General features: G+C 26.5%; 1 protein-coding gene across 1 annotated transcript in view; it reads right to left on the bottom strand.

Annotated features, from left to right (window-relative positions):
- The window catches only part of LOC111620318 (cyclic nucleotide-gated cation channel alpha-3-like), a 40,828-nt gene that overhangs the window by 3,265 nt on the left and 11,233 nt on the right, over positions 1–26,330 (bottom strand). The window contains exons 2-4 of the mRNA XM_023362237.1: positions 1,944–2,305; positions 572–708; positions 299–510 (exon numbers count right to left, since the gene is read on the bottom strand). Coding sequence (XP_023218005.1) covers positions 299–510; positions 572–708; positions 1,944–2,222 — 628 coding nt within the window. The 5' untranslated portion in view covers positions 2,223–2,305. The remainder of the gene's footprint in view (positions 1–298; positions 511–571; positions 709–1,943; positions 2,306–26,330) is intronic.

The following is a 26,330-nucleotide window of genomic DNA, read 5'->3' as shown; positions in this document are numbered from 1 at the left end:
ATCGGGATTTAGTCTATACATTTTTTCCTCTTTTCAAAATGTGCAATTTAGCACATTAGAAATAAATTTAAAACAACAAAAACTTTTAATATTTAATTAAATATTATTAAATAAACAACTACATATACCGGTATTTAATTAAATTAAATTTAAGACACGCAATACATCATACATTCGATTTAATTAAAAATTTATTATTAAGAAAATTTTAATTATCAATAATTAAACGTTAATTTTATCGAATATAAATTTATAAATATGACTAGTGGAAAGGAAAAAAGAGGAAAAAACTTCTTACCTGTCCTGGCATGTAGGCCCATATCAAATATATAAATAGAATCACATAGATAATCGAGACAGTACCAAGTAACCGGACTAATGTTTTGTAATTCCCAGAAGACACTTCTCCCAATGATCATGATGACGTTATACAAAACGGCCACGCTAATGATAGACAACCATTGATAATGGAAACTTTCGGACGGATCCACAATAAATGGAGAAGAAAATCTACAAAAGAAAAACGTAAATTGTATTTACAGAGACTTAATAAATGATATTTTCTGTTTACCTATTCCACCAGTGCACTTCTTCGTGGATGTCCACAACTTCTGTCATAGGCGTCGTCGCAAATCTTTCCAAAAATGAATCCGTTCTAATAATGTCTCTGCCTCTTCTACGTTCCGATCGCCATCGTCCAATTGCTTGCTGCTAGGTAAAGTGAACTATATTACCAACTATATATTATGAATATTCGTGTATCAATAAAAAAGAATTTTTTTTAATTTTACTCTAATCTATGAGAACATTTATGATATAATCTACTAATACCAGTTAAAAAAAAACTAATATAATTAACTTAATATATTTTATCTAGAAATTATTTTAGAAAACTTAACTAATAAACTTAAAAATCGATAGATAAGAATTTCAAATTTAATCCTCTTCTTGTTTTTACTGATATTTTATGTAAATTGCTACTAACAGAAAATATTAAAAGTGGTTAAATGAATAAATTATTTCAGTAAATCAAATATATGTGCCCGCCTACTACTCCTAGTATTTTTAATTACATTAGTTTTCAGATGTGAAAAATCTTTAGTGAATTAAAATGTTAAATTTCTTTCGTATTAGACTTTAATTTTTGGCAATTATCAGATGTCCAATATAAAAATTATCACTGTAATTAAAATCAGAAATCTCTGGAATAAAATTATAAAATTTTACGAAGGAAGATTTCAGAGTTTTAGATTATAAAATGAAGATTTTACTGAAAGAACTTTTCAGTAAAATCTTCATTTTATAATCTAAAACTCTGAAATCTATTTATTTTAATATGAATTTTGCTGCAAAGTATTATTAGTTTTTACGAGAAAACCATTGTGATAAACAATATATACAATAATATTTTACTATATGAGTACGTTGGTGTAAATACACAGTACACATAATAACATATTATATATTAATAAACACAAGTTACATATAATTAACATATTCCGTCATACCGTAACATAATTACTGTACAATTTATTAATTCTATAACTTGCATTATATAATTATATCTTACATTTCGAATATATTATTAATGTCTATCATTGTTAGAAATTTAGAATTATGTGAATTTTTTATTCTAAAATCTTCACGAAAAATTTTCTATCCTATTTCAGAATGTTAATTGATGTTTAATTTATATCATAGTTTATTTTGCTACAATGAGCATTTTTAGTGGTAGATTAGTGGAAGACCTTCCTTGACCCTAGACACAGAAGATTAGGATTCCTCTATATGATTTTAGGACATCATAAACTAATAACATCTAATCATAGCTATAGAATTATGTGCCTCACGTGCCTAGTGGGCAATCCGAAACTGGGCATTTTCTATCTTATTCAGTGTCTCGAAGGAAAAGAAAGGAACAAAGAAGAGCGTGATCATCTTACCTGAACCCTCCATAGGTAACCTCGCCACCTAGACGAGCGATTTCTAACTCTTCTTTCTTCCACCATTTGTTCCACGTGTACGATTTCGGCACACATGGTGGTTTCCAATGACGTAATTTGAGGAATTCCGTTCTCAATGACATCAAGGCACCTGGAAGCGCTTTCTAAATTTTTCTTATAACTAGGTAGAAAGAAAGACCGTTTGAAAAACGACGGACGTTGTCTTGCGCTTAAATGACTGAGAGCTTGTCCTTTATCTGCTGGGATGACGGATTCCATCTGTTCTAAGAATAAGTAGCAGTACCCAAACTTAGGACTGCTAGAAATTCTTGGAAACTTATCAGCAAGGTATTCATGATTCTCTGTTAAAAAGAAATTATTCAATACTAAAATCATATTTATTGCAATTATATTTAATTATACTAATTAATAAAAGAGAAAAGCGATTTTTCAATTCGAATCTTTTGAATTTCATCATTTCGAAAATAAAGTATAGAAATCCTTTAAAATATCGTCAGATTATTTTCATTGTAATATAAAAGATTATGATTAATATTCAATATTACCAAATGTTCAAATGCAAGATTTTAACTCATAACTCAAAATATTATCGCTATCGCATTTACTTTTGATATATAGGAAAAACTGTAGGACTACATATGACAGGCAGATTGGTATCTGACGGGATTATATGGTAAGATCAGGATTTGTCACGTAAGTAATAGTGATTTGTATCATGATGGACAGAAAAATGCCAGATGATATATAGTTGCGTTAAGTGCTTTCTCCAGGCTATGAAGGAATCAACTCAAAAGATTAATAGCGTAAAGTTAACATAGGTTTATTAAAAGAGAAATGTTTTGAAATTATACCGTTCAATTCCTTACTTTTATAATTAAGTTAATTTATATCCTTGCAAGCTTAAAAAGAAGTGACATATATATATGAATTTGCGATTTAATAGTTGTATCGATTTATTAAGAAACAAGAAAGAAGTATATCTTATCATCTTATTTTTTAAACTGGACTTTTACTTCTTGTTATATTATACAACTCTGAAAATATGTCTGAGTTATAGTGTAACAAGTAGCGAATATTTCTGAAAGTATTTTCTTGTTTAAACTTTCTAAAAGTTGTTACGATTGAATCCTGAGCTATTCTGATAATAAATTTTAAATAGATATTTTTTAAATTAAACTTTTGTTCATGTACTAATGGTTTACAGAGAAACGTAGAGCCATATTCAATAAAAAGAAATAAAATAAAGATGAAAAATTATTGAATAAAATTGTAGAAAAGAGCCGAAAAAATCTAGTTAATATAATGATCACTGTTAAAAGTTAAGTTAGAAAAGATATCATAAAAATTTCATTTTTTATTCAACTGTAGTTTAGAGACTGTTAAAATAACCCAGTAACTATTTTTTAAATAAAAAAAGAAAACAAATAAATCACGAATATCGACCTTTATTGAACAATCGCAAAGGGAAATGCTATTTTGAATATTTCGAATCGAAGTAAATTTATACGAATAGAATATTTCAAGCTTTTCTATAAAAATTGAATTCCATTCTATTGTTGTAGTTTAGGATTAATATTGTGCAGCTGATATAAATCCAACATTGAAAAATCTTCTTTTTTAAAAATATATAAAAAAAGATTGCATTGTTGCTAAAGAGGAAGATATATAGAACCCTTAAGAATAGAAAATAAGTTGTATGCATTGTTTTCTTATTTATGAGATACAGTTTGACTGTTATAGGATGTGGGTGATATATGGCTAGCGAATTTAATCTCAAAATATTTATTCGAATTTTCAATATCTGGTTGGATATGTGTAGTTCCAATGAAACTTGCATGAATGTTTCAGATTAGTCACGTGTCAAGTTTCCTCCCACGCTGTACTAAAATATATAGAGAGCTTCGTTGAAAACTGATATACAGAAGGACAAATTCAAAACTTGGGTTTCATTCTGAAATTCCAAAGAATTGAAAGTGAAAATGGTTCCCTCTCGGGTAACAAGAAGCCACTAATCAGAACTGTAACAATGGAAGGAAATACCTAGATCTAAAATAGAGAAAATGGAAGGAAGTCGAACATCTTAAGAGAAACAGCGGGACGTGCCTAGAAAGAGGATGTTCTGAGAAGATGGTCTCGTTTACCGTCATCTGTCACCAAAGTCGGACAGAACGAGGACACAGAGATAGCCAGTTGTTTTGAAATTACACACAACTAACCGATCTTCTCTAATCTAACCAATATGGCAAAGACGGCCCTCTAAATTTTATCTTATTGAATTAAGAAAAGGATTATGTGTCCATATTGCAAAGAACATTATAAATAAAATACTTCAAAAAGCTTCTTAATTTTCAAAACAAAATTATTTTTACTGTCTAAAATTAAGATTGCTCTCTTCATAAATACGAATTTCTATATACAACTTTTTAATAGAAAGAGATCAGCGAGATCTAATAATTACTTGAATGGATTTAGATTTTTAGAAAGCATTAAAATAGAAAATAGTTAAGAGAATGATTTAATTTTATAAATTTAAATTGATTTATAATTAATTCGAAAATAGAAAATTTGGATGAACTAAGTAGAATGGATTGTAATGTGTAATGAAGCGAGTTAAAGCACTCGCTGTATCTTCTATACCTTGTTAAATAGTAGTATAAGTTAATGATTTGAATATACTATGCAAAGTTTATTAAATCAGAAATACTGAATTATCTAACAGAGCATTAGATGTAGAGCCCTTCTATAGTAAATCTAATCTCATTATGATACCAGTCGAAGGCAAATGATACGTAAAAGAGATTTGGAATTGTTGAAGCAAAATTTCGTTCATTTTCATTCTATCGATAAGAATTATTCTTCATTTAATTTATTATTTATCAAGTGGAATATTCGTTTAAGAAGAAATAATTTTAACCCGAAATTGCCTAACTTTTTAAATAAAAAATAAAATAAAGTAAGACTTGGAAAGTTTGCCAATAAATAAATGATTTATTATTTAATAAATTACAATGTATCGATTTTTATTGGAAAATGATTGCGTGACTTAAAAATAATAAGAATCTTTTCTTAGATTGATTTTCGAAAGATGTTGAACCTTTAAACATTTCGTCAGAACAGAGACAAGTCGGAATTTAATAACAGCATTTGCGCATTTCTGCCAATCCATTCTGCAAACATTACAATATTTGTTTTCAATAAATTTGCACTCCTGCCAATTTTATTGATCGATTCCATCTCCCAAAACAAGCACGCTTCATTATCGAGTGAAGGATTATCCTCTTTCCTAGAATAATCGCTCTCTGCAAATTAGATAAATAAATGCTGATCTATTTTATCTTTCTTAAAGAAAAATTCATGCTCTGTAAATTTTCAAAGGAAATTTTAAATATTTCATTACAATAAATTTTGGAAAATATCCAATTAAAATAGAAAATTGCAGCACCAAAGACTTTTTGGCTATTCGAACGTTTTCAAGATTAGCAACAAAATGCCATCGATTTACTATCAATAACATACGTCTCCGTTAAAAATACCAATTTTCATTCCTTACGGAAACAAGATATTTAAATAGCTTAATGACGGATATCGTTTTTTAGGTTGCTAACCATTTTCTAAGGCGTTATTCATCAAATAGGAAGAAATTTCACACGCCGTAATTGTCATATTTTGTCGTTTTCGCTATAGTTTTACTCAATTTATATGCTGAATTTAACGTTAAAACAAAGTTCTTCACATTACTTTATACTTTTTAATACACTTCGAATTTTTAAAATAAAAAAAAAATTCCTTTTGGTAAATTCAAAACCAATATATAGGCTTGTATGTCGTTGAAAACATCTGTGATGCTTAATCTGTATATTTTCATGTATTATTTTTTTATAACTGCGATATTAGATTGCGCTTTTCTCTCTTCCAATTAGTTGAAAATGATGTCAAATTAACTATTAACAGTCCAAAAAGAAGGGAGAAAAACTGATTAAACGAATTATCTCCTAATGACTTCCAACTAATCAAAACGCAAGAAAAGTTTTTAAAAAGTTCTAGTAATTATCAGAATTTAATCTCATTTAATTACTGTTATAACACAGTTCTTTTTATTTATATTTAAGTGTTAAAAATGTGGTTATTGAATAGACTAAGTGTCGAATTTGAGTAATGCGTCAAGAATAAACGAAGATAACAGAAGCGAGGATTTTCTTTAAGATGCAAAATATTAGCATCTTAAAGAAAAATAAATCCGTACAGGCTAGCATAAATGGGAATAAGTAAGATAAGTATTACACATCATATAGGGGAGACTGGGGCAACTTTGGCATACGGGGCAAGTTTGTCAAGCGCTTTTTTTAAAAAACAAATTAAAAGGAGACTTTGGTTATAGGTTAGGCAGTTGAGTTTTATTGGTGGCTTGTTGAGTGTAGTGTTTTTATTTTTCTCCAACAAGCGTAGTTGAATTATCAAGCAAATTTTCATTTTCGTTCAATTCCATATAATATTTTGCTTCCATTTATATTGAATTGGCAGGTTTTGTTATAATTCCATGATAACGAAAGTTACTTTTCCTGTTAGAAGGATGTAACTTCAACTTATTCACGTGGCCAGATCATGGCTTGGCATTCTGTTCTCAGGGTTGTACTTAATGTTTCGAAATCATGACTAGCGGGGCAAGATCGGCAACATAAAGCCACATTAGAAGCAAAGGATAAAAATCAAACAGATGATAAATGAAAACATGTTTGCATTTGTTATTCATGTATATATGTCTTTGAACTTGCATTACGTTGTAATAATATTAAATAGGTGTTGGATTTGTATTTCTTTGTTTTAATAGTGAATTCCAACTTATACATTGTTAATAACATAAATTTATATACCTGCCTATCTTGCCCCATTACTGTTGCCCCTATACCATGGGCAACTTTAATAAAAATAATTAAAATAATTACAACTTTACAAAAAGAGAGAAGTTGCCGATCTTGCCCCTATACCCGGGGCAACTTCGGCAATTTCTCTCTTCTTGTAAAGTTGTAATTATTTTAATTATTTTTATTTCCAAACTGATTTTAACCAGTTCTATAGTAAGGTAACATTCCAATAGACAATATGCAAAGCTTTTTTTTCACTTTACAGCAGTATTTATTACACAAAATTTAAGTAAAGCTTAACATGCCGATCTTGCCCCGGTCTCCCCTACGTAAATATTATCACTAAATAGAGCAAAAAGGAATGGAGAATTCCATATGTCTTCTGCAATTTTATTGGCAAAATAACTAGCAAACTATAACAAATTTAACAATATAAGAAACATTAATATACTGAAAATATATAACAAAAACTGTGCAAATATTAATGAATGCACTATAACATTAACTTTTAGTTATAAATGTAAATATAACTTCTTTTTAAAAGTGTTTAATATGCTCTCATTGAAATTCAAATAACGTATTTTCAAAAAATAGGAACCCTTTAGAAAGTTGATTTTTTGGCTTTGATAATGGAAATTTGCATATATATAGCTGTAAATATTTTCTTTCTATTCTATTGAGTATACTTCGAAAAATATTGTGAAATCTGTATTGAAATAGCAACTCGCCAGCCTCATTCATATCGAATTTCATCGATAATGAAAAATAATACAAGAAAAAATAATTGATTTGAATAATAAGTATTAATTGTATTAAATCTTTACCAATCTGACGTTGGCAAGTACTCGTTAAAGTTATACAACGATAACTCGATCTGTGGAAACTTAATTCATTAAATTAATGTCGATTCGTGTTTAAATGGGAAGTTATACGTTGGAATTTATAGCATTTGACATTAAATCAGTAAATTGTAAGAAAAGCTACCATTCAAATAGAATGATTGATGTTGAACTGAAATTAGTTAAACGAAATTTAATATATTCATATAGTAATCCATCAACATCTACTCACCTCTCGAATTTATGGATCGTTACAAGATTTAGGATGTTTTGCTTTGTTAATATATTTTATTAAAGTGAAAGAAAAAACGATCCTGTTTGTCATCATACACTTAAACTATTTAATTTCGACGAAGGCGTTTGTGACAGACGACCATGAATGGTGAAATTAACGCTTTGTATATTGAGAAAGTAACAAATTATCGAGCAAAAGAAAACTACAGTATATTGAATATAAACACGTGAAGTTCTTAATTAAATTATAAATCTCCTAAACGGTTTTTCATTTTAATTATACATTAAAGAAAATACAAATAGGATACGTGTAATTTAATACAGTTTAATGATGTGTTTCTAATGCATTAATGTTATTAAAATGTATCTTATAATATACGCAACAATCAACTGACGTGTCATATAATAATTTTTAAACTTTATTTAATAATAAAATGGAATTTTTAAATATACAATAAGTTACTTAAAACCGACATTACTGGAATTTTGATCAATATTTGAGTCGGTACACAACCTCATTATTAAAATCGATTTTCTTTCTGTTTTATTCCATCGTAATTTATACATTTTTTTGTTAATTTAAATATATTTAACTTATTATGCGAAGCAAAAACATAGAAAATTGAATAAACGTAACATAATTCATATCAAAAGAATAACGAAATGCTTAATATATTAAGCGTAAAACTTATTTAAAAATTTAAATTATAAAATAACTTTTCACAAAGAAATTTTAAAATATGATCTAAACACTGTTTATAATTTGAATATGTTTATTTTACTTATTTTTTTTTTAATTTAAAATAAGTGATTCTTGACTATCAATCAAGCTGACATGACAATTAATGCTAGTCGCTTATGTTATTCAACTACGCTATTTCAACTTCAAACTGATATATTAAATGGTTTGGGTGACCTAAATGAAAAGTTCTTAAGATCTATTCTTAGATAAACTATAGAAATATTCATTTATGAAAAATTTCATTCCTTACTATTACGGAAAAAAAATTCTCCCTCGTTTACAAGCTTCCAAGCGCTATAAACACCTACGTCGACGGTGCCTACTATCAAAATCTATTTAATAAATTTAGCACCGTTATAACTTTTCCGGACATGCTCCTGTTAAAAAAAATCAATGAAATCTTTTTATCTTCCTATGATATATTATTTTTGGGGGAAGAACGAAATCTTATTTGGCATACAGGAACGTGTAAAAATGTCGGTCAATATTACAGAAAGGAATATCTTCACAAACTATACATCCATTACTAGTGTATAAGAGAGTCATTGAAGCAGAAAAGAAATGGCACGGGCATCAAATAAAAAAGAGCAAGCCATCGATTTTTTGTCAAGAGCTTCCTGTAGACCCATATTACACACCATACTTCATCTATATGTGTTAAACCAATATGCAACATGCTGATTCAACATAATATATAAAAAAAACACAAGAATGAAAATTATTTTTGAATATAAATTAACTGTTTAAATCGGTAAAAATTCCACCGGTACATAGTTTTAATTCATTTTAATAAACTTGCAGTTTAAAGTTATTACTTATACTATTTTATCATGTTGCGATATCTAATGAATTTTTTAATATTAAATCAGTTTGGTTAACATTCAACAGCAGAAATCTTTTTTTATATATTTGAATATCCCATAAATATTTAAAATAGAGAATGATAAGCAATAGCGGTTTTATTTTGTTTTCTTCCATATTTATTATTATTTGTGCACTATCTTATTTTGTGTACATCATATCAATGTCTCTGGAGTCAACAGCAAAATGTTTACACAAACTTTTAATTGGAGACAAGCTAAAGCGCTAAATATATCGAAGCAACGTGCGTTAAACAAATCCTACTTTTATTCGGGGTTTAAACTAAACCCAGAAATTCCAATTTCCTACAAAAGTAGGAACTAAATAAGGATTAAACGGGAGGAAATTAGTTACAATTTATCCAAACTAGTTTTTATATCAAATAGTCCGGTTTCTATGGTTACAAACAGATATTCAAATGAACTATCAATCTACCAAGAGGTAAAATGCATTCGGTTTAGCCATTCTTTTATTCTAATTCCTTCTATTGCACGAATGTTTCTATTAGAAAAGACGAGCATTTCGGCGAAAGGATGGACGACAAATCCTGCTGAAAGCTTATTTTCTAGATCCGAATGGATCTAAGTACATCGACTCCTACGTTCTTCGTCCATTAGAAACATATAGTAGATGGGAAGAGGAAACCATTTAACACAACTGAAAGTAAACATTCGACACGCTTCAAGCTTGACTGAAGTGTCCAGATATCTTCAAAAATATTTCTATTCAGTACACAAACTTACGATTAAACAATTCTTTACGGCGTTATTTATTTGTATGATAAATAAGTCGATTTTTACAATTTATACATTTAATATCCGAGTAAATGTTTAAAAATCAAAACGAAAATATCTTAAAGCATAAAAGATTATATTGCTTCAACTTTTTTTATTACAAAAAACTTTTAAAAGAATTTACAAAATGTTTACTTTCCTACTTATAATTATAGTCTCGGAAGTTGCCATCTTGATAGGGATCGAATGATTTATGTTTCATATTATTACACGTATTTTATATAGCTATAACAATACGTATAATATACGTATAAAATACATATATAAGAGGAATATAAAATTCATCATAAAGAAAGAATTCTACTGTTTTTAATAAGAATAAAATTATAGGCATGTAGGATAAATCAGGCTATAAGAATATAAGACAGAATTCAACTTAAATTAAATTGAAGGGAATGCATGACAATATTGCAGAGAATTTCGAAAGGGATAAAAATGTTAGATATTTTAATTTTGTTATTTTGAAATTTCGATATGAATATAAATTCTTTGTAGTTCGTCTTTGTGTCATACGCATATTAATTTTCATGTTTATTGCAATGTGAAAATCTCCATTTAAACGACTCAAAGTTTTTAAAAAATATTACTTATAAAATGAAACTACAGTGTAGAAACCCTCATTTATTATTATGAGAAAGTAGTTTTGTTTCCTTTTTGATGATATAACAAAGGATTGGCAACTACAAGATCACGATAGAAAAATCGTCCTTCTTGTCGTGTGAACAAATTTAAAAATACATCAGCAAAATTTAAAAACAAAACAGAATTTTTACTTAAGAATAAAAATTTATTTATGTTAATTTTAATTTAAACATGGTTCTTTTTTTAAAATAACTTCATAAACATTAGTTAACGCTTTAGTAAATAGTGAAAAATAGTATTGTATACACGTAAAACTTTTTAATTTTTAAAACTCTAAAATGCAAAGAAGTTAAAAATCTAAAACAGGATAAGTTTAGAAAGATCTTCACGTTTCCTGTAGTAATTATATATTCATAAAATAAAAAAGAAATTGTATTTAGCGCTTAGCAACAGCAAAAATGTTTACTTTAAAAATAAATTTTTTGTTGAATGTGTACGAATTATAAACAAATGTTTTTTTCAGTATTTATCTGACATTGGTGATGCATGATGTTCAGAAAGATCGATTAAGTTCACTTACATCTCGAAAGAACTTTTAGAACGTCTTCTAACATCTGAAGCTTTAGGCGACAACCCGAGATTTCTCAGCTTAGTGTTGAATCATACGAGATATTCCTTCTCTATTGCCTCTCTTGTAATGCTTCTGTAGCAGGAGCATAAATTTAAAAAATGGAGTAACAGTAGTATTATATGACTCATTATTTTAAATTCTGGGCAAAATTTTATTTTCCTGCACTGAAAAATATACGGTATTATTTTGTTGAAGCTTCCAGTATCAAAGGTAATGCACAGATTTTTATGTGAATATTACACATGCTGAAATTGTACTTAATTTATAATTAAAGTGAAAGATACATTAATGAATAAATAAAATTGATTTTCAAATTCGTCTTTTCTGTAGATATTTAAACAATATTTGTATCGAAATTTATAGTGACGAGTTATTAAATATATTCTAAAATCTATATTCTTTTATAATTCAATCAGTTGTGAAATTTACCATTAAAAACTCTGGGATTAAAAAATTCTATAAGATAGTCCATGTTTCTGTTTCTTTTTACAAATGAGTTCTATGCAATATAAATGCAACATTAGTACGAAAGGAAAGTAAATTACAGATAAAATGATGTACTGTAATTCTGACATTCTGTAATATTTCATGAGTCGATGTTTTCTTTGCATTACGAGTTAATGTTTATGAGCTGATATTCACAAATCATAAACATCAGCTTATAATTCAAACAAATTGCTAACAAAAATTTACTAATGGAAACTAAGGAGAATCACAACTAAATTTTAAAAGTTATCTTTGATTTATATTTCAATAAATGAATTTTTTAAAATAAAATCAAAAACAAAAAGATTTTGATAAACAAGTTTTATGTAACAACATTTTGTTGATTTTTGCTTTATTTTTCTAGAATCTATTTAATAAAAAAAATTGAAAATAATATATGTTAGTAAGTAAAAATACCAATAAAAATCGAATAAATAAATATTCATAACAACTTAAAATTCTATACTACGATGATGTACAATAATACAATAAACAAAATTTTCTAGTACAGTTTATAGACTACAAAACAATAGCCATTAGGTTGCAATTTGAAAAAAAAAATTGGATACAAATTCCCCTGTAGTACGTCTGGCTGTCCGTCCTTCCTTAATATCGATAACGGAGTTAGATAAAAGACGAGACCAGATATGAAAGAATAGGAGAACAGAAGGCCCCGATTAACTATATAAGAACTTCCGATGCCAACCGGATGTCACTTTATTTCAATTTAAACATTTTCTCCCGAAATGTATTAGATAGATGACCGGCACGACTCTTTTGTTAAAGGAAAAGTATGATATACAGGGGCAAGCCACTACTAATTTGAGGCGGAGAGCATATATTTTAAATTAAATAAATAAATATGATTAAAAATTGCAGCCTGGCATTGTGACGATGTCACAAAAAGTAATTGCTCGTTATATCTAAGACATTTTATTAATACCAAATGTTAAAATAAATATATTATTTTATATAATTTATAAATTTTTAATATTTCATATTCTGTACAATTTAATTTGCTGATATTTCGCGAAGTGGAATCGGTGTTCATCATTATTATTATGTAAATACGTTTCTACTATTTCAGAATATATTGGTAAAAAGATTAAGTAAATTATCAAGTTAAAAGCTACTCATTCCATTAATATTTAAAAATCTACTTGAAAAATTATTAAAGGAATATATACAGTAATTTATAAATTATTTAAATGAAATGGAATCTGCTAAATATAGCACTTAATGACATTAATTTTAAACTTTAATTCGTCATTCGCTAATGATGGTAAAAGACAAAATTTAAATTGATAAATAATCATAAATTAACAGTAGTCAAGTAATATCATTTATTATATGCTTTAAAATATGTGGAGATGCTCAAACAATAACAGACATTCCGTATTAATGTCCCGTTTCTCTGTTAACCGCCTGAAGTTTACGGTTATTAACTATAAAATAAAACTGAAATCTAGATCGATATGAATGCCTCTCGGCTTAATATTCTGTTTGAATTTCATACCGATACTTTGGCAATATTATTATTTTCGTTTCTATTCGAATAAACATAATTTAAATTGAACAGTCAAAAATAAATCGTAATCAAATATTCCTAGGATTTCTCTTAAATGTAAGAAAATATTTATTAAGAGAATTTTCCTAAATTTATATAACTGATTTTTCTCTAACGAAATTAGACGTAAATTAATGTATAAAGTACCCATAAAGTTGTTTTATAGAGAAAAAAAATTGTTTTCTTTGATGATTTCGTGGCACTTGAACTTATAAAAACCTATTAAAATCATCTGTATAGACGTATGGCTGCTTTGGGAATATTTAAAATCGAAATTTTGTTATACAAAACAAACATCTCAAACAATCGTTGGATCCATTTATTATTTCAGATCGGTTCTATAGGCACAAATACAATTTTTCAAAGAAATTTGCTTTTCCTTTTATAAACGTGTTTTTAGATTAGTGGGTCCATTTAAAACATCGTTATAAGTGCTTTTTATACGAGATACAGTATAATGCCCTAAATGTCTTGTAGAACCTGTATTATATATTAATATTAATATCTATATTATATTAATGTGGTTTCCTTCCGTCTACAAATCAATGTAAACGTGTAGTTTAATAATTAATGACGTCAATAGAGTCAAAATAACAGAATTTAGAAAATAATAACAAACTCTATTAAATTTATTAAAGCTTTCTATCAAAATGCTTCAGATTTTATGCGCAAAATCTGAATTTGAAAGTTCAGTAATGATTTTATTTTTCTATATTCTGTATGATGATGATTATTATTTTATAGCTAACATTATTATTTTACTGAAAATTTACTAAATATTTAAAATACTTTATTAAGAAAATTAACGTGTAATAAGTTAAACTGTTTCTAGTTTAGATAATAAGTAGGGTACATTCGAAAAGAATGTCTGGAAGCAAGTGATTTGGGAGATACATAGGTATACAAGTGAGTAGGTATGGAAGAGGCCAGATCTATAATAAGTTATTCCGGTTCGGACATCATTCCGGTGTTTCTATCGAATAAATAAGTTAGACCAAACAAGAGTGATCATAGTAATGGTGATTATTCAATCCGTCTTCCAGTCAATTTTCGATAGGTTGAGAATTTCCGTGTCTTCTTGTAGAAGCAACGGAACCGGTGCATGTTGTCAATTCCTTTTTGTTGTCGTTGAAAGATTACTTGCTCAAACTTTTTATCATTCTAGAAAATGTTTTTCTTCCATTATTATTTTTTTTCTAAGCTTTTATATATATTTTCCTCTTTCTATTTTTAATTTCTTGACCTGTCACAACACTTTTTATTTCTTTTATTTGGAAGTTAAGTTATAGAAAAATCCGATGATTTACAGTTCATTGCTTTTTTCATAAACTTTCCTCCTCTTTTTTCCTGTTTATGCATTAAATTAAAATTAGCATCATTTCTTTCCATTTCAAGGATTTTTTTAATATTCCTCTACTTTTTATTTTTAATTATCGTTGTTGCTTTTATTGGTTGATGACGTTTTTCTTCTTTTTTTCCTCCACTTTTACTTTCTTAAAATTAAGTTTTCACGACTAAACTAATAAAAAATTATTCGATTTTTTTATTCATTACAATTATATATATATATTTGGTTTCTTATTCCCTAAACGTTATTTTTTTTTAATTTATTTCGCGAATTTATATAACAGTATCGTATTATTAATTTTAATGTTTTTTTGTTTTTAAATTATACAACTTATCTCAATAACAAGGTAAAATATTACAGAAAAAATAAAGCATATACATTAAATTACTTTGATATTTATTTTCAAAGAAACTTACTCAAAATTTTATAATGTTACCTGAAAACTTAAAAAGCGTTATATCAATTACATTATGTATTTCAGGTTTTATTTACTCCACTTTAAGAAATCTAAACATAAAACTACATTATTTAATGATAGATTTGACATTTTCCACCACTTAAATTAGGAATGAATATTTTTTATTTACTTTGTGACTATTGAATTCCATTTTTTTTTTTCATAACATTACTCAGATAAAGAAAAGACATTATATAAAAATATAATTCGCGAATTTTTTGCTTTAACGTTGGCGAGTGTGACGTGTTTCATTATTATTTTTTAAAAAGATTTTCGCTTTATTAATGACTACCATATTCATTGATGGAGATTTAATTTAATGAAGAAATTCATAAATATTAGAGGTACTTCGGAAATTCATATTCTATATCGTTTATCCTTATAAACAGAAAGATATTTATCATTCATGATGATGATAAACATGCAATAGATTAATCATAAATAAATCATGAACCTTAATATTATTAAATAATTATCAGATATACTGAAACATTTACACAGAACACTAAATCAACCGATTCTTTAAAAGAAATCAACTGAATTTCACATGGTAGCAGTATCGTTAGCTTACTTAGCTTTCACATCACTCGTACAGAAGGTCACGACAGTAAAAAGAGTAAAAAATTCAGTGTACGATGAGAAATTCGATGATTTTTATTCGGTTGGAAATTAAAATTAAACAGTTTATAAATAGCACTACATATGATATCCTTTAAAAAATGCATTACGGCAGACTCTTGCTAATCTGGCAACTCCTTACGATAGTGTCAGATTATTGTGAGTGTACAGGCTTAAAGCCTGCCTAAAGGCGATGAATGGTATCACCTTACGCCCTACGGTACTGATTATTTTTTGCAATTGTGTCGTTTTTGTTATACAATAATTGTAAGCTTAATTCTTTATTAAGTTTAATGTTATAAATTTACTGTACGTACTTTCAAAAACATGATTAAAGGACAAACATTGTATGCCGGATTAACAACATTATACTGTATTTTAATATCGTAACACTTTTTTGTACATAAGAAAAGAATTTTAAATTTTAATTATTATTATTTTATTATATATAATAAATACATATTAAGTTATATTATTATATACATTATATAATNTTTAATGATAAAAATATTAAATTCGGATAATTTATATTGTATTCTAAGTCAATTAGATTTAGTATCACAGATATCGATTTTGTATTATTTTAATGTAATTTTAAGTCCTAAACATTTCCAAGTTTTTGATTTTAAACGGACATTTAAGAAATAACAATAATAGAAAGTTTTTAAAGACATTTTTGAAGTCAAAACTAAAAATTTATAATTATTTTATTAATCGTTTTAAATTAGTTATAGAATAAATTAAAATTATTTAGTACTGTAGAATTCATTAACATGTGTAAAAGTCTTTAAATTAGTAACGAGGTATTTCATCCTTCTGAGAAAGATAATCAATGCAAAATCGATAAAATAAAACTTAGAATTTTAATATAATTTAGCATATTTCGAGCTTTCAGCTATACATAAACAGCTTAAAGAAAGCGAACAGAGTAAACACTCTCACAAAATAATTAAAATCGGAAATTAAAATGTATAAACTGAAATTTTCTTTTTCAATTTTTCGCAATTTATTCTTTCTCCTTTTTTTTTTAAACTAATAAATATAGAATAACAAATGTTCAGGATCAGTTTAGATAAAAACTGATGAAAATTTAAATAATTTATTTCCTGCATCTTACTTTATGGAAATGAATAATGGGATTCTACTGGATTTATGCAGGAGAGAATCTCTCCAAATCTTACCGCATATAAAAGTAATTCTAATTCGACAAATTTTTATCAATTTTTTCAAAAAAATAAGACAAAAAAATTACGTAGAATCAATAACTACAATAGCGAATTATCGACAACAAATAATTCGCAATTGTTCCAAAAGAAATTTTAAAGCCTGAAGGAATCAAAAACTTAAGCGAGAAAGGAGCATGGATCGATGAAAATTCATCATCACATGCAAAAAAAAATTATGTAAGCAAGAATTTAATTTCTGCATTCGATTGAGGAAAAACATTTTTTATTTTGAAGTCTTTCAAAATTAAAATAACCAAAATATTTTCTAAAATAAAATTTTAATGTTTCACAATTTTCTATATTTTCTATATAAAAAAATTATTATTCAGTTAGCTTCTGTTGATATGTAATATATTAGAGATTTTCACATCTATTTTGGCAATTTTACAGCAGAATGTTATGCGGTATTCTTGAAAATGAAAACGAAAATATAACAACACATGATATAGGCCTATATTTTAATAAAATGCACGAATCAAGAATCGATAATAACATTTTTAGTTAATAGAATCATATTTAATGATAATGTTATTAAAGATAAACATCGAGGATAATTACTTCGTATTCAAGAACAGTTTCTGTAATGCCAAAGATATTCCTTCAACAATTTTCTATGAACTGTAAACATTAAAAAAATATTCTTTTTATAATCTTCAGCGCCTTCATTTTCTATACTTTTCATTAAAATCTTTGAAATGAAATGAAATTTCGGTAAAGCTTTAACAGTCTCTAAAATACTTAATTTACTATGCAAAATATTATTATTATTATTATTTAATTTGTTGTTGTCACTTATGACTTTTAATAACTTTTTAATTAAAAGTTTACTTAGTAGATACAGATCTTATCATTAATTCTTTAAAAGAGAATTTATTATTAATCCCTTACTTAAAAAAATTAAAACTTGATTTGGAATAACATTTATTCTTAGTTATATGGATTATTGATTTACTCCGGTTTGCAGTACAGTAAATCAATATATCATATTCTATCTTCGAGACAATTTATTGAAAATTAAAGAAAATTACATAGAAAATGTTTATATCAATTTTAAAATTTGTAGCAAGCAAAATAATGCTTTGTTTCCTGAGTTAGAAGCAGGGCCATCGATAGCTTGGTATGGGATAAGGGAAGATCAGATCCCTTCTGCCCCTTTTTTTTGAAAAAATGAAATATGTGGCGATTGTTTCTTTATTAATAAATTGAAACGTTAAAGATTTCCTGTAAATTAATGTTATTTTTATTAGTAAAAATAACATTAATTTACAGGAGTAGGAACCACTAGGAGAGCCCAGAAAAATATTTCCAGCCCCTCTTCTTTACAGTCGTGAATAAAACAAATATAAATAATTTGTGTTTGCTTCTGAAAATAATTAGAATCAACCTCTCAATAACAGAATATACATCATAAATGATAAGTTTATGCAATTTAATTCATGTAATTTCACTACAATCGTGCACAATATTTTTTACGCATCATAATTAATTTCGGATTAAGAATGAAAGATTTAATGATAAAAATATTAAATTCGGATAATTTATATTGTATTCTAAGTCAATTAGATTTAGTATCACAGATATCGATTTTGTATTATTTTAATGTAATTTTAAGTCCTAAACATTTCCAAGTTTTTGATTTTAAACGGACATTTAAGAAATAACAATAATAGAAAGTTTTTAAAGACATTTTTGAAGTCAAAACTAAAAATTTATAATTATTTTATTAATCGTTTTAAATTAGTTATAGAATAAATTAAAATTGTTTAGTACTGTAGAATTCATTAACATGTGTAAAAGTCTTTAAATTAGTAACGAGGCATTTCATCCTTCTGAGAAAGATAATCAATGCAAAATCGATAAAATAAAACTTAGAATTTTAATATAATTTAGCATATTTCGAGCTTTCAGCTATACATAAACAGCTTAAAGAAAGCGAACAGAGTAAACACTCTCACAAAATAATTAAAATCGGAAATTAAAATGTATAAACTGAAATTTTCTTTTTCAATTTTTCGCAATTTATTCTTTCTCCTTTTTTTTTTAAACTAATAAATATAGAATAACAAATGTTCAGGATCAGTTTAGATAAAAACTGATGAAAATTTAAATAATTTATTTCCTGCATCTTACTTTATGGAAATGAATAATGGGATTCTACTGGATTTATGCAGGAGAGAATCTCTCCAAATCTTACCGCATATAAAAGTAATTCTAATTCGACAAATTTTTATCAATTTTTTCAAAAAAATAAGACAAAAAAATTACGTAGAATCAATAACTACAATAGCGAATTATCGACAACAAATAATTCGCAATTGCTCCAAAAGAAATTTTAAAGCCTGAAGGAATCAAAAACTTAAGCGAGAAAGGAGCATGGATCGATGAAAATTCATCATCACATGCAAAAAAAAATTATGTAAGCAAGAATTTAATTTCTGCATTCGATTGAGGAAAAACATTTTTTATTTTGAAGTCTTTCAAAATTAAAATAACCAAAATATTTTCTAAAATAAAATTTTAATGTTTCACAATTTTCTATATTTTCTATATAAAAAAATTATTATTCAGTTAGCTTCTGTTGATATGTAATATATTAGAGATTTTCACATCTATTTTGGCAATTTTACAGCAGAATGTTATGCGGTATTCTTGAAAATGAAAACGAAAATATAACAACACATGATATAGGCCTATATTTTAATAAAATGCACGAATCAAGAATCGATAATAACATTTTTAGTTAATAGAATCATATTTAATGATAATGTTATTAAAGATAAACATCGAGGATAATTACTTCGTATTCAAGAACAGTTTCTGTAATGCCAAAGATATTCCTTCAACAATTTTCTATGAACTGTAAACATTAAAAAAATATTCTTTTTATAATCTTCAGCGCCTTCATTTTCTATACTTTTCATTAAAATCTTTGAAATGAAATGAAATTTCGGTAAAGCTTTAACAGTCTCTAAAATACTTAATTTACTATGCATATTAGTAACAAGATTTTGATAAAATATACATTAATATTGTTATTATTTTATTAAAGTAATATTGAATAAATTAAAAATATTGTTTAATTGGCTCTAATTAAGTAATAATTTCATTTAAAACGTTTACTTTTCTTAAATTCCGTTTAATCTTCGCGCCCGAAATTAATTACAAATTGCGTTTAAATGAAACTATCTTATTGATTTCTAAGAACAATTAACGAATTACAACTTGATAATTCGCAAAGGTGTCTTTAGCGCCTTTTTTCCCGCGAATTTTGCTTAATTCTAATTAAAACTAATTACTTTAACATTGGGATCGTTACGTTCAAGTGTCTAGAGACGAGACACGCCCATATGGATATAAGCGTTTACTAGGTCTAGTTTATTATTGTCTTTGAGTAAACATTGCCTCTCATCTAGTAAACAATATATCATTAAATGACCTAATTGGGCGTTGTTTGATAGAAAAGTTGTGGAAAATTTGTAAAACCCATTATTGAATAAAAGTGTTTTTAGCTATTATTCTAAATACTTGATTAAAGTGATATTACACTAGAGAATTTTCATGAATTATTTATCTCTATAAATAATAATAACAAAGTTGATTGGGTTAAAACTCAGGATAAGCAAAAATTGAATATGGTTATTTTCCATTTATTTGTGTATTTTTATTGTTTTCGTGAAAAATAATTTGTAAAATTCCTATTTTTAGAAGCTAAAAACATTCTATTACTTCTTTGCTAATCAATCAAAAAATAATGTAAATTATATAATTTTAATTTAATTTATTTTTTAATTTAATAGTAAACCAAAAAGATAGAAATTCTTGTAAATGTTTGTAAGAAAAAATTTTAGGTGTCGTTAATTAGGAATTATGCAGAGTCTTACTACATTCTGTCATGTCTGATTGCTTTTTAAACACGATCACTTCAGCATAACAACCATTTTATCTTCTAAATAGGATTACGATTGTCTGTAGTAATTAGTATCAAATTGAAATTATTGAGAAGATTTTGTAAGCGATTAAATTTAATACAGTTAAGAAACATAAATGCACGAGCTTTATCGGAAAATTATTATTATGAAGACTTAATTTAAACGAGCGATTGTTTATATTCTGTATGCATTTGTAAACTGTACACTTTTGGCCAGTTTTTTAAAGAAAATATTGGAAATAGCACGCATAGTTTATGGTACGAGCTTATTCTTGGGGGAAATCATCGCTCTTATTTTGCCAAAGTAAGATAGTTTGCCAGAATTTTCGACTTTTATGATATTCAACCGTGTTTCATAATATTCCTACTAGTCCCGTAACTAAACTCTCTCTGGAAGCTTATTGAATTTATAGTCTATCTTGTAGAAATGTGGCGAAATTATCGGTTTTAAACCTTAAATATAAAAAATCGGCTAAATGATAAAGTTCTTTTTATAATTATTTCTGACAATAAAAAAATTTTGTTTGAACACTTTATGAGAAAAACTTATGCTATTAATTTAGAAGTTAATTTTCTTATGTTAGATGTTAGGTTTCTGAGTTAGATCGTTATCAGCTGACACTTTCAATTAAGGTAGAAACTCGATCCCATCGCGGGTTAACCTTTTCAGATTCCAATACTTTTACAAATAAAATTTCTGTTATCTAATCTGTTAATTAAACGATTTAGCAACCTAATACCTTACTTTGTAATTTACAAATAAGATTCACACCACATCTTAACATCTCACTTTGTTATTCAACATGAATTAAACATTTAAATACATTACCCCAATTAATTCCTTCCTCACTTTATAGACGAAGAGTATTTCCTAACGTAGGATATATGATTCTTTAACTATTATTACTATTATATTATTATAAACAGAAGATCAATTAGATTTAGCCTGTACAATTTATTGGATTTATATTTATGCTTATGCTTGCTGTTAAATTTGAATAATTAGCATACTATTAAACAATTATATTAGCTTACATTAAATTATATTACAGCACTGATATATATAATATTATATTATATTGCTTATTGTATAACATATTTCAATATAGCCGAATGTAGTTTAAATGTCAAGAAGTTTGTAACAAAAAGAATTATTTAAATTTCCATTCTTTCAGATATCATTTAAGACAACTCGTAGTTATTTTTAGAAGTCTTATCAAGATACTCTAAAGTTATAATTAATGAAATAGACTTTGTACAAACATCCTACGCAAGAAACTATGATGTTTCTATTACTGATAACCTAATCGGATTTAACAAGTCGTTGTTTGTCCGTAATTTGTTTCAATAGACGAAAACAATAGGAAAACGTCTGGAAAATAAATGGTGAGTCACTGAATAAAACTATTTTTTTCAAGTAGTAGAATCATTCCGACATCGGAACCATTATTTGTGATTGATACATGTAAAAGTTTGAGTAGAATAAATCGATATAGTTTAAGAAGATTATGCCAACATACCGAATTGAATTATCTTCGATTTTCATTTCATTTATAAATTAAAATAAATATACAATCGAGAAAAAGTTCGATTTAAAATATAAGTTAATAAGGAAATTACACTATTTTCTATTGCTCGAAAGTATGGTTTACTCTTCCAAGTTCAAATTATCAGTTACATTAGTAATTTATAAATAGGAATTTAAATAAAAATATACGAAAGAACAGCAATAGATAATAAGGAAATTTGGAGAGACAAAACACAACTAACATTTTACTATTAATATTATTGGCCTTTATCATTTTATAAGGATTCGGTCTTAGTTTCAATGAATTTTCAAACTATAAACCAAATTAATAAATAAAAATCTCTCTCTTTTACCTTTATTCTTTCAACGTAAAAATTAATTAAAGTGATGCCACTTTATTCTTTCAAATCTTTACGATTATTAATAATTATATTTGATGTTATATTTAATTAAAATGCTATGTTTTATTGAGTTTCGAATTCTAGTATCGCATTCTATACTCGTAAAAATAGATATTTAAGCAATCATTAAGGGCAATTAATGAACACAGAGAGACGGTAATAATATTAAATTGTCGGAGGAAAGTTGAGTGAATTCGGAAATTAATAAACCTTAATAATTGTGTGTAAACAAAACGTTTATCTAACATTATAATAATGATGTTAAAGTAAACATCACGTCGTTTTGTCTATTACATGAAAAGAAGATAATAAAACATTTTAAATAAAGGATAAAGATTAAATAAGGGAATGAAGGAAAGACATCTTTTCATATCTAAGTTAATAAGTTAAATTTCATATCTAAGTTATCATATCACTAAAAGTACAGTAAATTTATAGTCTCAAAATTTTCAAAATAAAAGAAAAATTAAGTGAAAAAAACATTTATTTAAAAATTTTTCTTGTTATATTTTAAAATTTGAATAAATTTGTAAGTATTTTATTCATTGGTGCTTTAATAAATAATCGAGAAAGTTTCTAATCATGAAAAACTCGCTTTGTTAAACAGAACAATGAATTGACGACTACTGAATTGATTAAATCTACAACGGATGAAGAATTCAAAAATTTGAATAGCTTTTCATATCGATTTCAAAATTTTCACTCATTTCAAACACTTTTCTTTAGACTTAAAATTTAATTAATTTTTAAAACGCTACAAATCTATATATTATTTATGATAAGAAAAGTAACAGGTAATCCGTATTGTAAGATAGAAAATTGTGTTTAATCGTTACCCTTTGTATGTCCAAAAATAAGGTAAATTGTCAAATTTGACAACTCTAAGGCTTAATCTTCTAAACTTATTTATATTTTAAAATTATTCCTAAATATCGTTCGATTTTTCTGTCATTTTTGTAATGGTTAAAAAAGAAAACGAGGTAAAAGACGGGCGACATAGAACCCGTAACTTAACCGTTCTCTTCTTCCACAGCCTATCATTATGATGTTGTCGTTGTCATGGTAACATCCACCCATCTTCCATTGCTCCCGCAGGAACCACTCGTGGCTGTTTGTCACTCCTTACATAAAAACGATGAGCTCACACTCTCCTCATCACTTTTCATAAATAAGTAATAAATTCGTGATAAATATAACATTAAAATTATTTTGTAAGTAAAATTTAATAAAACAGATTTGTTAAAATAGCTCCAAATAAAATTTATATATCATACGTAATAAGTGATAAGTTGCTCCACGTACCGTAATGTTTCTTCGGATAATTTCGTGGAGTTTAGTCGTTCAGAGGTAATCGATTCGTCGTAATTCAGTAGGTGTTATAAGAATTTAGTGTTAGAAAACAAGCAATTGTTTAAACTTCTATTTACATTCAATTAATTATTGCGAAATTTAATCAAATAATCTTTTAATTAATCAAGTCTGGATAATCATTAATATTTAATATTCGTAAATGTTTATGTTGTGTAATGTCACTTTATCTACGTTAGAGTGTGGCAAAGTAATAGAAATAATCATTTTAAATCCTTCAATCAGCAATTTAGGTCATAAAAATAAAGGAATTGCCAAAGTAACTTATTCTAGATGACTGTGTTACATAACCATTTCCAGCAGAGGAGGAGAAAAAGCTAGACTTTGCTTCTCAATCTCCAAAGTGGATCAAACATATACTGTATATTAGTACAGACGATCAGTATTTTCTTACCATCGACTACTGAAATTCTCATTAAAATTTAAGCTATGTAAACCGAAAAAAAAGTAAAAATGTCTTCGTAACTTATAAAATATAAGAGTATAATTCAAACTGTGACACAATATTGAAACTTTAGATTAACATTTTATTTTTTTATATGTCCTATATTTAATGCGGATATCGAAGATTAAGGTCTAAGCGAGATGACATGGTTTCTCTTTTAGTGTAAACAAACTTGATTAAAAAAATAAATATTTTATTATATACGTTGCAACTTTGGTAAATAAACTTATCAGTTCATAATCACTTGTTGCATAAATAATAGAAATATTATTCATAATTTATAAGAAAGGTGTTTTTCCGACCTCGACCGAAGTGCTTTTTAATGGCGCCATTGAAAAGTAAAGAGTCAACCATAACATTTTAATGGAGATAATGGTGGGACCCAGCTGATCCTACGTTACAAGACCAAAACAAAATAACACTTAATAACCTTATATATATATAAATGATAAGATATAAACCACAACTTAAAGCAGTGTCTTAACACCAGTAATTAATCAATTGAATGTAGAATTGTTGGTATACTTTAACATACTCTACTTATTATTGCAAAAATATTATTTATTAAAACAGTAATTTTTTGAAATAAAGTTTTCTAGTAAATTATTAAAATGAATATATCGTTCATCTATTTTGGGATTTCCGTTATTACACCTTATATTTTGATATCCATCTGTCAAATGCATTGATGTTTTCAATTATGCACAGGCAAATAAACATAGGAAAATAATGGAATCAACTCTGTTGCTTTTATTTAATATTTATTTCGAGTTCTCTTGATTCAATAAACTGACGACTCTGATAATATAATTTTCTACATGAAATATTTCCAGTTTCTTCTAAAACTTTAGGATCATTTAATTTTTATACAGTATTACATTTTATAACTTGATATGTAAGAAAATTATTTTAGAATTTTTTTTCCTGGAAATTCTGTTTCGAAAACTATAAGCTAAATCAAATAATAAATCTGATTTTTTTTCTTTTTTCACAATAAACAGTAGAGAAGAATGGAAAGGTTCACTCATACGCCTTTGCTACTCTCCATTAAACGGGATTTTTCTTTAAAACGGATTCCGTTTTTGTTTGCTTTTGTATTATAAGAATTTGAATAGAAACTACTTACTATAACTTAAAGTACTCTAACAAATGCTCCAGTATTTTTATCCATTTCAGATCGTTAAAACTGATTTTTTGAGAGTGCTGACTCAGACTTAAGAATCTATAGAGATATAAATAGTGATATACCGTGTGATTGAGAACCTAGCAGCCATAGCAGCCCTTTGCAAATAAACGTGTATTAACAATAAATACACGTATGCAAAAAAAAAGTTACTAAATCAATGCAAAAACGCAGTTTTCCATTGCATAAAACATAAAGAAAATTTTATATTCTTGCACCACAAATGCATATCATAGCAGAGTAAGTTTATATAAATTACTGTTATA

The sequence above is a fragment of the Centruroides sculpturatus genome, unplaced genomic scaffold (genome assembly GCF_000671375.1).
Source record: "Centruroides sculpturatus isolate CEXI.00-Female unplaced genomic scaffold, Cexi_2.0 scaffold4, whole genome shotgun sequence".
Classification (NCBI taxonomy): domain Eukaryota; kingdom Metazoa; phylum Arthropoda; class Arachnida; order Scorpiones; family Buthidae; genus Centruroides; species Centruroides sculpturatus.
Note: the sequence above shows the minus strand (reverse complement) of the source record. Positions and strands in the feature narration are given on the sequence as shown.